Consider the following 13220-nt stretch of genomic DNA (forward strand, 5'->3'; position numbering starts at 1 on the left):
TCTTCTGTTACATCACTAGCCACACCTCAGATTTCATGTTTTACCATTGAAAGCCTGTATCTCACAATAACATTTCAAAATTATCAGTAAACATTGATTTAAGTTATTCAGTGCTTCAGTTTGTTGTCGAAGTTTATCTGCATTTAAAACAAACCATACAGTGACTTACATAAAATGAAGGTGCTTTAGATACGTTACATTAACACACATTCCTTCTTCATTTTCTCATTTTAGGTAGTCTAATGGAAGATCTAGCATTGTTGTGTATCTTTTCCACTTTGCTAAGATAGGCCTTATTTATGAACAGATGTCAACACAGATTTATGTTGAGAGTGAATCAAAAGCTTTCTCAAAGTTAATGAGTCCCATACTTATTGGCAATTCTTACTCATTATTCATTCATGATTAGGAAAGGGTAAATTGTTCTACTTGCACTACTAAAGACAGTTTGTTCTTGCGCCTTATCAAAATCTCACACCTTTTTTCTATATTCTTGGTGATAATTTGGGTGATTATCTAGTATCTGTCCGCCCTTGTGGTCTCACGGTAGCGTTCTCGCTACCCGAGCACGGGGTCCCGGGTTCGATTCCCGGCGGGGTCAGGGATTTTTCCTGCCTCGAGATGACTGGGTGTTGTTGTGTCGTCTTCATCATCATCATTCATCCCCACTACGGTCGGAGGAAGGCAACGGCAAACCACCGGTGCGGGTCTCCCGCATCGTTCCCCTACGCTCTGTAAAGAAGCATGGGACTTCATTTCATTTTTCTAGTATCTAATGTGTAGGGGACAGATAGGGCAATAGTTTTTCTTATGTTCTGTCTTTTTCCTTTCTTATGAAGGAGAGCAATTACAGGGTTGTCCTGTTTGTGAAGAATTTTCTTCCTCTATCATTCTTTAAATAATTTTGCAGTGTCCTTTTCTGTAACTTTTGCCAGCTTTAATCATTTATATTGAAACACAACCATCATACAATGCCTTCCCTTCCTTCACATCTTGAATGACTTTCCATGCGTCCTTTGGAATAAATTCTGGAATGTCATTATCGTAGTTAGGTATAGGGTCATTTCATGTCAAGTGGCCTAAATTTTAACAAGGTCTCTGGTCAACCCTCTCCAATATTGATGAAATTTTCCCAGGTCTTACATGAAACTATATCAAATTAAGGCTCAACAAGTAATGTGGTGGAGCCACTAGACATGTTTTGGAAAGCCTAGTTTTTCAATATTGCAGCAGATATGAATAACTCACCCAGTTTGATTTACTGTTGGTCATGATCTAATGGGACTCCCATGCTGAAACATAGTGATTGTGCTCAACTTTTTAGGTGTAACAGGCCAGTAGCTGAACAAATTCCCAGTGTACACCAGATTTATTACAATTCACTGTCAATGTAGCTCATAATTCTTGTCGTGAAATATTTGCATTGCATTTTGGCAGCATGTATCTTATGACAGAATGACTTTTTCATGTTAATGTTTCTCTTGATTATCCGAATAGTTACAGGTTTATCCAAGATTAAAGTCAGTTCAAAAAGCGAATTTCTCAGTTTTGTCAAATTTTCGAAAGGCTGTATCTCAAAAGGATCCTCTCAGGTTTGATTTTTCCTTGAATCATTGAAGAGGTCTGGTAAAATTTGCTTCAGTTTTGAGACAAACCAGTCCAGTGATAATAAAGAAATTTAAAAACATACTTTGACTGCTATTAGGAATGCCGACTGTGCGGAGTTTTTGAATATGCACATTTGTAAGTGATGTAAAATCTGTTAGTAATTGTCTTTGATTTTCGTGATATAAACATTAATTTGCTCAATCTTTTATTTTAGAAATGGTTTATCTGTTCATTTAGATTGTTTCTCGCTATTTTGGAATTCATCACAACACTTTTCACCATCTATGAACCTTAAGTTTCTTTCAGGAAGACGTAGCCAGCATTTTTACACTCACCAGTTGAAAACAGTCAAGTGGAAATTGGAATCAAACTGTAGACAGATGGATATTCCAAGGCAGCATTTCAATGCAGTGTGGCATTGATTTTGCAGATTATTGTGCATATCACCTGAAAACATTTACATAACCAAAAGGCTCCAAAGAAATCAAAGAATTTTCTGCACAACAGCAAAAAATTACTTAACCAAAGAAGTGGATTTTGTATTAGTGAAAATGCCAAAATATGCTTTCATCACAAAGCATTTTTGGATAAGTATGAATGTCTACAGAAATTCTGCTGTAATCCTAAAGAACCATTCTGTGAAAAAGGATTATTGGTTGTTACTTTGAAAATAACTTATCAGTTGAAAGTGATGACAAAGATCAATATTAAACTTGGTCAGAAAATTTGCCCAACATGTCAAAAACAATTTGCAGTAAAAACAAGGGGGGGGAGCCAGGTTCATCACAGTCAGAAGATAAAGCAGAAGAAGCACATCCATCAGACTATCTCCTCTAAAATCTCTACATGTGTCAATGAGAGCTGCCATATTATGCAAAAAGAAAGATTAGAGAAATTCAAGAAACAATTGCATGCTACTGGGGGTTTTGATCTACAAGATTTTCAAACATGCAGCACAAGTAAGGCATGTCCTGACTGCTTAGATCATAGGCTTATAGTTAAAGAACAGAAAAGTTGCAGTTGTCAGAGCAGTGAGAGAAATTGCAGATTTAGATATTATCACCCCAAAGTTGGACTACAAAAGAAGTGTCTCAGAAAGTACCATAAAATGTTGTCAGGTGATAAGCAGAATTAGTTCCAAAACCAATGCTATACTGCGCTTAAATGTAGCATTGAACATCCACCAAGCTACAGTTTCATTCTCTATTCCACTTGATTTTGTTTTCAACTGTGGAATGTAAAAATGCTGGATATATCTCCTTGAAAGAAATTGCACATTCATAGATGGTGAAAGGTGGTACAGTGCATTCCAGAATAGTGAGAAACAATCTAAATGAACATACAAACTACTTCCAAAACTCAATGGCTGAGAAAATTAACTTTTATTTCAAAAAAATGAAATACGACTAGTAACAGATTGTACATCCTTTTCAAATGTGCATATTTAAGAACCCTGCACAATCTGCACTGTTAATAGCAGTCAAAGCATGCTTTTAAACTTCTTTGTTATCATGGGACTGGTTTGCCTAAAAAATGAAAGAAACCTTTTCCTAACCAAACAAAATGAGCTCTTTTCAATGGCGCAAAAAAAAAAAAAAATCAAATATGAGAGGAGGATCCATTTTGGATATAGCCTTTTGAAAATCAGACAAAATTGATGAATACATATTTTGAATATTCTTTAATCTTTTCTAAGTCTGTAACTATTTGGATAATCAGGAGAAAAATTAGCATAAAAAAGTAATTATGTCGTAAGATACAAGCTGCATAATCCAAATTTATCACAATGAGCTTTATGAGATACTTTGGCATAAAATTGTGATAAATCTGCATTACAATGAGCACATTTCAGCTGTTGTAGTTAAAATGTTGAGCAGAATCACCAAGTATCAGCATTGGAGTCCTCTTAGATCCTGATCAACAGTAAAGAAAAATTGGTGATTTATTCATATCTGTTACAATAAGGAAAAACTAGCCTTTACAAAAGCATATCCAGGGTCTCACCATAGTGCAGGATGCTTAGAAAGTTACTTACCTTTTTTAATATTTTTCCTCCTAAAATATTATAGATATAAACTCAGTTTTTTGTTCACATGGAGTTTATTGTATACCGTTATCATTCCAAAAGTTACAACTCTGTATGTGCTCCAGTATTTTCTAGACATTGTCTTAAATGAACAGGTACATTTGCTGTGACCTTCCTCAAGAACTCAACACAAACACCAACTATGATGTCATGGATCTTCTTCTCAAGTTCACCAAGAATTTGTGGCTTGCTTATAAACTTCTTCCTTAGCCCATAGAAAGAAATCACTTGGAGTGAGGTGACCATACTGTGGGACATCCTTGACGTTTCTAGCATCCTTTGAAGCATTCATCAAGACATTGTCTTATGGGCAAGGTTTTATGAGAGGGAGATCCAACTTACATTAATAACAGTTCGTGGGACTTGCCCCATTCAAAAAGTGTAGACCTTAAAAAGTTTTCTAACTTTTGCGGGTATCTTGCAGCATTCATGGTATGTCCCAAGAGATAGAGTCTACTAATGTGGGGAGAAGTTAACAGCTTTCACAGTCCGTAATGTTACTCTTTGTGGAGAACTGCATGCACAGCATAGCATGTAATCCCAGTCACTTTTTCAGCCTGCCTTGTTGATTTTGAAGGGCTTCACTTGTATGTCTTCCTCACTGTGGCCACTTTTTCCTCTGATCTCTTAACTTGAATGTCTTCCTCACTGTGGCCACTTTTTCCTCTGATCTCTTAATGTCCATGACAACTTAGATAGTCATTAATGTTATTTGGCAATTTTTGATTGCTTTTGGATCCAGAAGAGCTTGCTTCCCATGTTGCCCTACACCACCATTTGGGCCATCTGGATACTCCTTTTCAGCACAAGTTTCTCTAACTCAGCTAACCTGTTCTACTGCCTCACCTTTCCTTTTCCCTTCTCTCTTTTGTCCACATCAGTCCTTCTGCATCCAGAACATGCAATGCCATTCTCCCGTCACTCTTCCCCCTCCCCCCTCTCCGAATGTGGGCAGTCTCTCTCTCTCTCTCTCTCTCTGTCTATCTCCACCTGTCCTCTCTCCCCTCTTTTCAACCTCTCTACCTTCCTTTTATCCCTCTTCATCTTCACCTTTTTCCATTTCTCTCATTCTTCCCCCCTCTTTTGCTATTCTCCTTCTTCCTACATCTCTCTTTGCTCTACTCTCTGCAGTATTTTTATGTTGTTGTGCGGAGATGGAGTCATTTGTCCAAAGACCCACCTCTTTCCTGCTACCCTTTCCTTGTGTCCTTCCCTAACCCCTCCCCACCTCCATCAGCTCAATTAATTGCTTTCAGTGATCAAGTATCAATAATTAATCAGTGTTACCTTGGCCATGTGAATGTATGAGTGTACATATATGTGTGTGTGTGTGTGTGTGTGTGTGTGTGTGTGTGTGAGACTGTGAGTTCTTTTGTTAGAAAAGTAGTGCTCAAAAGCTTTTTTGATGTAAAATGGTACTAATGTTGTTGTTTTGTACTGAGTGGGGTCAATATTCAGTATTTATACATACCATTTTCATTTTTGTTAATGCTGATAGCAGGAGGTCAGTAACTTTTGCCATTGTATCTCATTTCCTGTAAAATGGGTTGATGGTAAAGTATTTATGTCTGTTGTGAAATATTGCATAAGCGGTGTTGTATATTACTATGTGAAGATGAACAACATTAGCTTATTTTATATTTCATTGTAAATAATTAGAGGTGATTTTTTTACTGCTGATGACATTAATACTAGATATACTCAAATTTTATCAAACTTTTGGAATTCTTTCTTAGAACATACAAGTATAGGCCATCCACTAAGACACTATCCAATCCTAAATTATCTGATAATTGGTGAAGTATAAAAATAGTCTGCAGCTTGGGAGCCATCTGCAATCAACTCATTATTTTCGTTTAAAAGCTCCTCTCCCCCCCCCCTCTCTCTCTCTCTCCCTCTCCCCCTCCCTCCCACCCTCCCTCCCTCCCTCCCTCCCTCTCTCTCTTCCCCCCCCCTCCCCCTCCCTTAGACTGTGTTTACTGCTACAGTTTTTACCAGTTAAAACACGTTTCAGTATCCCCCCCTTCCCCCTCCCTTAGACTGTGTTCACTGCTACAGTTTTTACCAGCTAAAACACGTTTCAGTATTCTGATGACCTAGAATTAAATACATGCTTATGAACAGTTGTAGAGATAGCTGCTGGCTACTGCATTGAAGATATAGCACTTCTGGTGTCACAGTCAGTAGAGTATTGTCCCATAGGAAGTCGGGCACTCACAATCAGCAGTGGGGAAATGGCTGATGTGTGGGCAGTCTGGCAGCTGAGCTGTAGCCTACGCAATCATACTGCACTGGCCGAGAAGCTGTGCATGAGAATGGCCAAGTGGCTCTTGCATGTGTAGAGCACTTGCAATAGGACTACATGATGAGTATCCTATGCTATCTGCACCTGCTCACAGGCGAGCTCATGAGTGGTCCTGGCTGCCTTTGCCCTGAGGCAGCATTTTAATGGCCTGCTGTGCACCAAAGTCCCAATTATCTAGGTTAATGCAGAGCCCAGATAACCAAGAAACATAGATCATCTGTAATACACGAAACTGCTATTCATTGTGTTAATGAAACATTCTACATTAGCTGCACATTACCCGCTGGAAACTGACAACTTATTTATACAATTACACAATTTGTTTTGTGTCACTTAATTTCAGTTCACTTTCTGCTTATTTTTTCATTTATGTTAAAGATTAATGAAAACCATATCAGCTATATTGTTACTCATTTATTATTTGAACATCTTCAGGTTACTGAGTTTTGCTGACGATGTTCAAAGAAACAAAACCGACCATAACACAATAAGTGTGTACAAATACAAATGAGGTGGTTATCATTAATCATTAAGGCTAATGTCAGATGTGGGCTCAACATGATCAAAAGTATTTTTTTCATCTACTTTTTCCTTAACTGTAGTTCCCATATTTTGGTAAGTTGAAACATTGGTTTAGTGAAATGGATTTTGTCCTGCATTCTCTAATAACAGTAAAGCACTTCAATGCCTTGATGTGAACGATAATGGGTTTCTCAATTTTTTTTTATCTATGCTCACATTCTCCACCGAACACACATTTCATGTTATCTTTTGATCACATCCAAGTTCATAGGTGTCACTGTGGATGTTATAACAACCAGAAATTTGTATTCCAAACAGAAATTTTTTTTCTAATTATTGAAATAAGGCTTCATTTTTAATTTTTTGAAAATTTGCTGAACTATGCACAAATAATCTGCAAGCTGATTAAAGCAGACTTGGATAGTTGGGAGATTATTGTCATTACTGCTGCCGAGTTATACAAATCTGGGTGGGGAGATGTGCTATATCAGCACTTTGGATCATGGACAGTTTTGGGGTGCCAAATGTAAGGGGCACAGCATCTCCAAGATTATGCAAATACTTATCTTTTAGGGTAACAAGTTTCACAGTAGCAGACTAATTAATATATTTTCCATTTAAACCATTTGTATTGTGTAATTCCTTCCAGTCTTTACTACTTACATAATTCTTGAATTCCTCAGTTGTTTTTTCATGTTTTATCCTTGACATTTTCTATCATTACCATGTTTTTTTGTCATCCATCATGATTATCAAATATAATCATGATCTCAAAAGATATATAAGGGGTAAAAGATGAGATTTTGCAATCTGTAAGTGTTTATAAAAATGTTAATGGTTGTCGTAAACCTAGTAGAACTTGTACGAAGGGAAATAGATTATATGAAACTCCTCAACGGGTAGACCTCACACAAACACACACACAGCATAAATGTGGTTCTGTGTGACTGTTTCAACACATCACTTACATGCTTTAACTAAGCCACTTTCTATATGATATTCATATTATGATTTAATTTTAATATTTTTCAAATAGGTCTTTTACATAGGAAGTATCAGTGTTTCAAAAAATCAGTTCTATGTGTTATTCTTATTTTTAAGTATTTATTGAACAATACTTTCTTTTCTATTTCCAGCAATCGATGCACCTAAGGATTCATTTAATCGTTGGCTAATGGAGAGAAAAGTTATTGACACAGGTTGTGATCCTTTGCTTCCAAGTAATTGTTTTCCAGAGATTTCGGCTTCTATGTATAGGGAAATAATGAATGATATACCAATAAAGCTTGTACGGCCCAAGTTTACTGGAGATGCAAGAAAACAACTTTCACGTTATGCTGAAGCTGCAAAGAAGACAATTGAATCGAGGTAAATTTTGTCCATGTTTGAAGCAGTTCCCGTGTAGCGTTGTGTAAATGAAGAAAATCTTGCAGTATTTCCTTATAAAGATTTCTGATTTAAGAATTCCATTATAATATTTTTAAAAAACTATATTTCAACACTTGTTGTAAAGATGATGTAGAGAGTGAATGGGTTGAAAGTTAATTTGTAAGTGAAAGATAAGAGAGTCCATGAAACAAGGACTAAATTGCTATTAATATTCTAGATCCTTTCATAAGCAGTTAACAGAAACTGTTAACAAAAGTAGATTACATTTGTTCTTCATTCTGAAAAAGGGAAGTAATAAGTGACGCTTCTTCTTTTTCAACAATCTGTTTTCATTTAAATGTGATAGAAAAGCACCCTTTGTTTTTGCTGTACATGGTAATGAAGTGTGAGAGGCTGCATTGGCGCAAAGAACTTGCAGAGTACTTGCAGCAGGTGTGATGGTAAGTTTCTGGGGAAAAAAGGGCTTTTCATTACTTTCTAAATTGCATTAAAAATTATCTTTGTAGTTTCTCACTATTTCATTGAAACATTCAGTTTCTAGCATTTCACTCTCATTGCTGGCACCACGTGCCGAGTGAGGTGAAACTCAGTTGTGCCACAAATTCATTTGCACAGTCTTCCTCCTGAGACCAGGCACTCCCCCCCCCCCCCCCCCCTATTTCTTTAAGAAATTTACAAAAATGTTTCCAACAAATGTACATGTAATACATTAAATATAATACTGATCAAGCCATATGCAGGTTTGATCTGGGAAATGTGATCTAGACACTTCCTTGCTGTTGCAATGTTCTTTGAAAGACCTGTCACTGGAGGCTAAAATTCAGGAATTTGGTAAGGTTCCTGAAACTCTCGTAAGATTTTCCCCATCAGTATTAACCCCGGCAAAATACCTCATGTAAGCTTCCTGCCTATGATGCCTATGGGCTGCTTTAATGTTTTTCCTGCCCGATGCCACTTTTCCTGAGTCTCTTCTAGGGCTTTCTCAGTAGGTACAAATTCATCAGTAGATCATAAATTAGACAGTGGTAAATTCAGCTGCCAGTAAATGTAAGTTCCACTGGATTGTCTTTATGTGCCTCAACTTTGGCAGTGTTTGAACACAACCACTCCAATTTTTCTCCCTCAGGGGCTCAGCATTAGTTTGCTGAGTAAGGGCTTGGCGACCCCAGGGTTCCTGAGCTGGGGACTGGTAAGCACCACCAGTCCTCTGTTACCATAAGCTCTGGTCATACTTAACGACCACCATGTGGCGCAGCGGTGGAATGTTGTCTGTTTCGGAGAATGGGGGTCTTGGCTTCAATGCTTGGACTGCGAGGAAGTACCCACCTCTATAAAAAAAAAAACCTCAACCTCAAGTGTGCTACGTGCTGAGGAGGTGAATGGCTGTTGAGGTGAAACAGTCTTTACCGAGCAACCTCTGGGGCACCTGCCGCACCCCGGTGGAATCAGGCTTGCTCAGGCATTCAGGGCTCTGCCTGGGTCGACGGTTGTTTCCCTAGCGTCTCGTGGGATCATTATGGAACTGTCTCATGAAACTACTACTCCTGATGAGATGGGTGCACCATCAGGCAACACCTACACCCCCTCCTCAAAGAGAGGTTGGTTGGTCAGTCCTCCCGGAAAGAAGTCTCCGAGTAATAGTAACAGGGCATTAGTGTGCCATAACACTTTTATTGTAATTAAGCAAAACGGGGGATGCCTTGAGAAGATATCCCCTTTCTATATTAACATGGCATTGGAAGGTATTGCTGGGTCTCTGTAAAGTGTCAAACGACTACGTAATGGAACACTTTTGGCAGAAACTGCTAATTCCACCCAAATATCTAAGCTTCTGGGATTTAAGGCCTTAGGTGACTACCCAATGGAGGCTGAATTGCATAACAACCTTAACTATAGTAATGGCGTGGTTACCTGCTCCGATATAATGGAGATGGACCCTGTAGAGTTATGTGAAGAGTGGAAGAATGTGGGCGTCAAAGAGGTGCGGAATTATATGAGGAGAGTCAATGGCAAATTGGAAAAATTGGCAACGTTTATTCTAACGTTTAGTAATCCCGAATTACCAAAATATATCTTTGCCGGCTATATCCGCCTTAAGGTTCGCCCGTTTGTTCCTAACCCCATGCACTGCTATAAATGTCAAAGGTTTGGCCATACCACTATGGGATGTAACAGGAAGGCTACATGTGGAAATTGTGGAGGCTCCACTCAAGAGTCAGGGAATACTTGTACACTTCCTCTGAAATGTGTTAACTGCTCTGGCGATCACCCAGTGTAGAGCAGAAAGTGTGGGGTTTACAACGAGGAAAAGAAAATTCAAGAGTTGAAAGTACAGAGACGCATACCCTATGGTGAAGCTGAAAAGGCTTACAAAGCCATGCAACCACCGGTTTTTGCAACTTCTTTTCCATCAGCACTTAAAACACCAGTAGCTAAGTGTGATTCCTTCACACAAACTCAGACCACAGATTCAAGTATGAGCACATACACTTGTCGCTGTACCTGTGGAGGAAACGCTCCACTTGCAACTGATGTCGCTCGGAAGCCATCAGCAGTAGACTTACCACCTAAGCCACATGTTGTTGTTGTTGTGGTCTTCAGTCCTGAGACTGGTTTGATGCAGCTCTCCATGCTACCCTATCCTGTGCAAGCTTCTTCATCTCTCAGTACTTACTGCAACCTACATCCTTCTGAATCTGCTTAGTGTATTCATCTCTTGGTCTCCCTCTACGATTTTTATCCTCCACGCTGCCCTCCAATGCTAAATTTGTGATGCCTTGATGCCTCAGAACATGTCCTACCAACCAGTCCCTTCTTCTTGTCAAGTTGTGTGCCACAAACTCTTCCCCAATTCTATTCAATATCTCCTCATTAGTTATGTGATCTACCCATCTAATCTTCAGCATTCTTCTGTAGCACCACATTTCGAAAGCTTCTATTCTCTTCTTATCCAAACTATTTATCGTCCATGTTTCACTTCCATACATGGCTACACTCCGTACAGATACTTTCAGAAATGACTTCCTGACACTTAAATCTATACTCGATGTTAACAAACTTCTCTTCTTCAGAAATGCTTTCCTTGCCATTGCCAGTCTACATTTTATGTCTTCTCTACTTCGACCATCATCAGTTATTTTGCTCCCCAAATAGCAAAACTCCTTTACTACTTTAAGTGTCTCATTTCCTAATCTAATTCCCTCAGCATAACCCAACTTAATTCGACTACATTCCGTTATCCTAGTTTTGCTTTTGTTCATCTTATAGCCTCCTTTCAAGATACTGTCTATTCCAAGTCCTTTGCTGTCTCTGACAGAATTACAATGTCATCAGCGAACCTCAAAGTTTTTATTTCTTCTCCATGGATTTTAATTCCTACTCCAAATTTTTCTTTTGTTTCCGTACTTCTTGCTCAATATACAGATTGAATAACATCGGGGAGAGGCTACAACCCTGTCTCACTCCCTTCCCAACCATTGCTTCCCTTTCATGTCCCTGCCATCTGGTTTCTGTACAAATTGTAAATAGCCTTTCACTTCTTGTATTTTACCCGTGCCACCTTTAGAATTTGAAAGAGAATATTCCAGTCAACATTGTCAAAAGCTTTCTCTAAGTCTACAAATGCTAGAAACGTAGGTTTGCCTTTCCTTAATATTTCTTCTAAGATAAGTCGTAAGGCCAGTATTGCCTCACGTGTTCCAATATTTCTACGGAATCCAAACTGATCTTCCCCGAGGTCAGCTTCTACCAGTTTTTCCATTCGTCTGCAAAGAATTCGCGTTAGTATTTTGCAACTGTGACTTATTAAACTGATAGTTTGGTAATTTTCACATCTGTCAACACATGCTTTCTTTGGGATTGTAATTATTATATTCTTCTTGAAGTCTGAGGGTATTTAGCCTGTCTCATACATCTTGCTCACCAGATGGTAGAGTTTTGTCAGGACTGGCTCTCCCAAGGCTGTCAGTAGTTCTAATGGAATGTTGTCTACTCCCGGGGCCTTGTTTCGACTCAGGTCTTTCAGTGCTCTGTCAAACTCTTCACGCATTCATCTACATCCTCTTCCATTTCCGTAATATTGCCCTCAAGTACCTCGCCCCTGTATAGACCCTCTATATACTCCTTCCACCTTTCTGCTCTCTCTTCTTTGCTTAGAACTGGGTTTCCATCTAAGCTCTTGATATTCATACAAATGGTGCTCTTTTCTCAAAGGTCTCTTTAATTTTCCTATAGGCAGTATCTATCTTACCCCTAGTGAGATAAGCCTCAACATCCTTACATTTTTCCTCTAGCTATCCCTGCTTAGCCATTTTGCACTTCCTGTCTATCTCATTTTTGAGATGTTTGTATTCCTTTTTGCCTGCTTCATTTACTGTATTTTTATATTTTCTCATTTCATCAATTAAATTCAATATTTCTTCTGTTACCCAAGGATTTTTACTAGCCCTTGTCTTTTTACCTACTTGATCCTCTGCTGCCTTCACTACTTCATCCGTCAGAGCTATCCATTCTTCTTCTATTGTATTTCTTTCCCCCATTCGTGTCAATTGTTCCCTTATGCTCTCCCTGAAACTCTGTACAACCTCTGGTTCTTTCAGTTTATCCAGGTTCCATCTCCTTAAATTCCCACGTTTTTGCAGTTTCTTCAGTTTTAATCTACAGTTCATAACCAATAGATTGCGGTCAGAGTCCACATCTGCCCCTGGAAATGTCTTACAATTTAAATCTCTGTCTTACCATTATGTAATCTATCTGATACCTTCTAATATCTCCAGGATATTTCCATGTATACAACCTTCTTTTATGATTCTTGCACCAAGTGTTAGCCACATACCACTCCCCAACTTCAGAAGCCACCTAAGCCTTCCCAGCAACCCAGGCAGCCTTCTCCTCCTGCCAGTAAAGAAAAACGTTCTTCTAAAGTAATACGAAGTCCAAGAAAGTGGTAGGTAAGCATTCAGATCGACAAACGCTCTCCCTTTCTAATGGCGACTATGCTCTTGAAGAACTAGAGAACACGGAACTGGGTAACGTTCCCCCTGACCTCCCCGGTAAATCTCCCCATGTGAGGGAAAAAGGAAAGAACCATCATTGCTAACCAATGGCTTCCATAGGGACTTCTGTGTTGCAGTAGAATTTGAATGGATGTCGCTCACATTTGGAAGAATTGCAGCTGCTGGTTCAGGATAAACCATTCTGCATCTGCTTACAAGAAACGCATTTTAAAGTCACAGACACACCTACATTACGGGGCTACCACATATACAGGAAAGACGATACTACTGTAAGCAGGGCTAAAGGTGGAGTGGC

At 38.8% G+C, this 13220-nt stretch overlaps 1 protein-coding gene across 2 annotated transcripts in view; it reads left to right on the forward strand.

The window, feature by feature from the left end:
* Positions 1 to 13220, forward strand: part of LOC126457079 (mRNA (2'-O-methyladenosine-N(6)-)-methyltransferase) — a 154125-nt gene that overhangs the window by 33647 nt on the left and 107258 nt on the right. For both annotated transcript variants that reach the window (XM_050093082.1, XM_050093083.1), the window contains one exon: positions 7658 to 7889. In XM_050093082.1, the coding sequence (XP_049949039.1) occupies positions 7658 to 7889 (232 nt within the window). The remainder of the gene's footprint in view (positions 1 to 7657; positions 7890 to 13220) is intronic.

This window comes from Schistocerca serialis, chromosome 2 (genome assembly GCF_023864345.2).
Source record: "Schistocerca serialis cubense isolate TAMUIC-IGC-003099 chromosome 2, iqSchSeri2.2, whole genome shotgun sequence".
NCBI lineage: Eukaryota > Metazoa > Arthropoda > Insecta > Orthoptera > Acrididae > Schistocerca > Schistocerca serialis.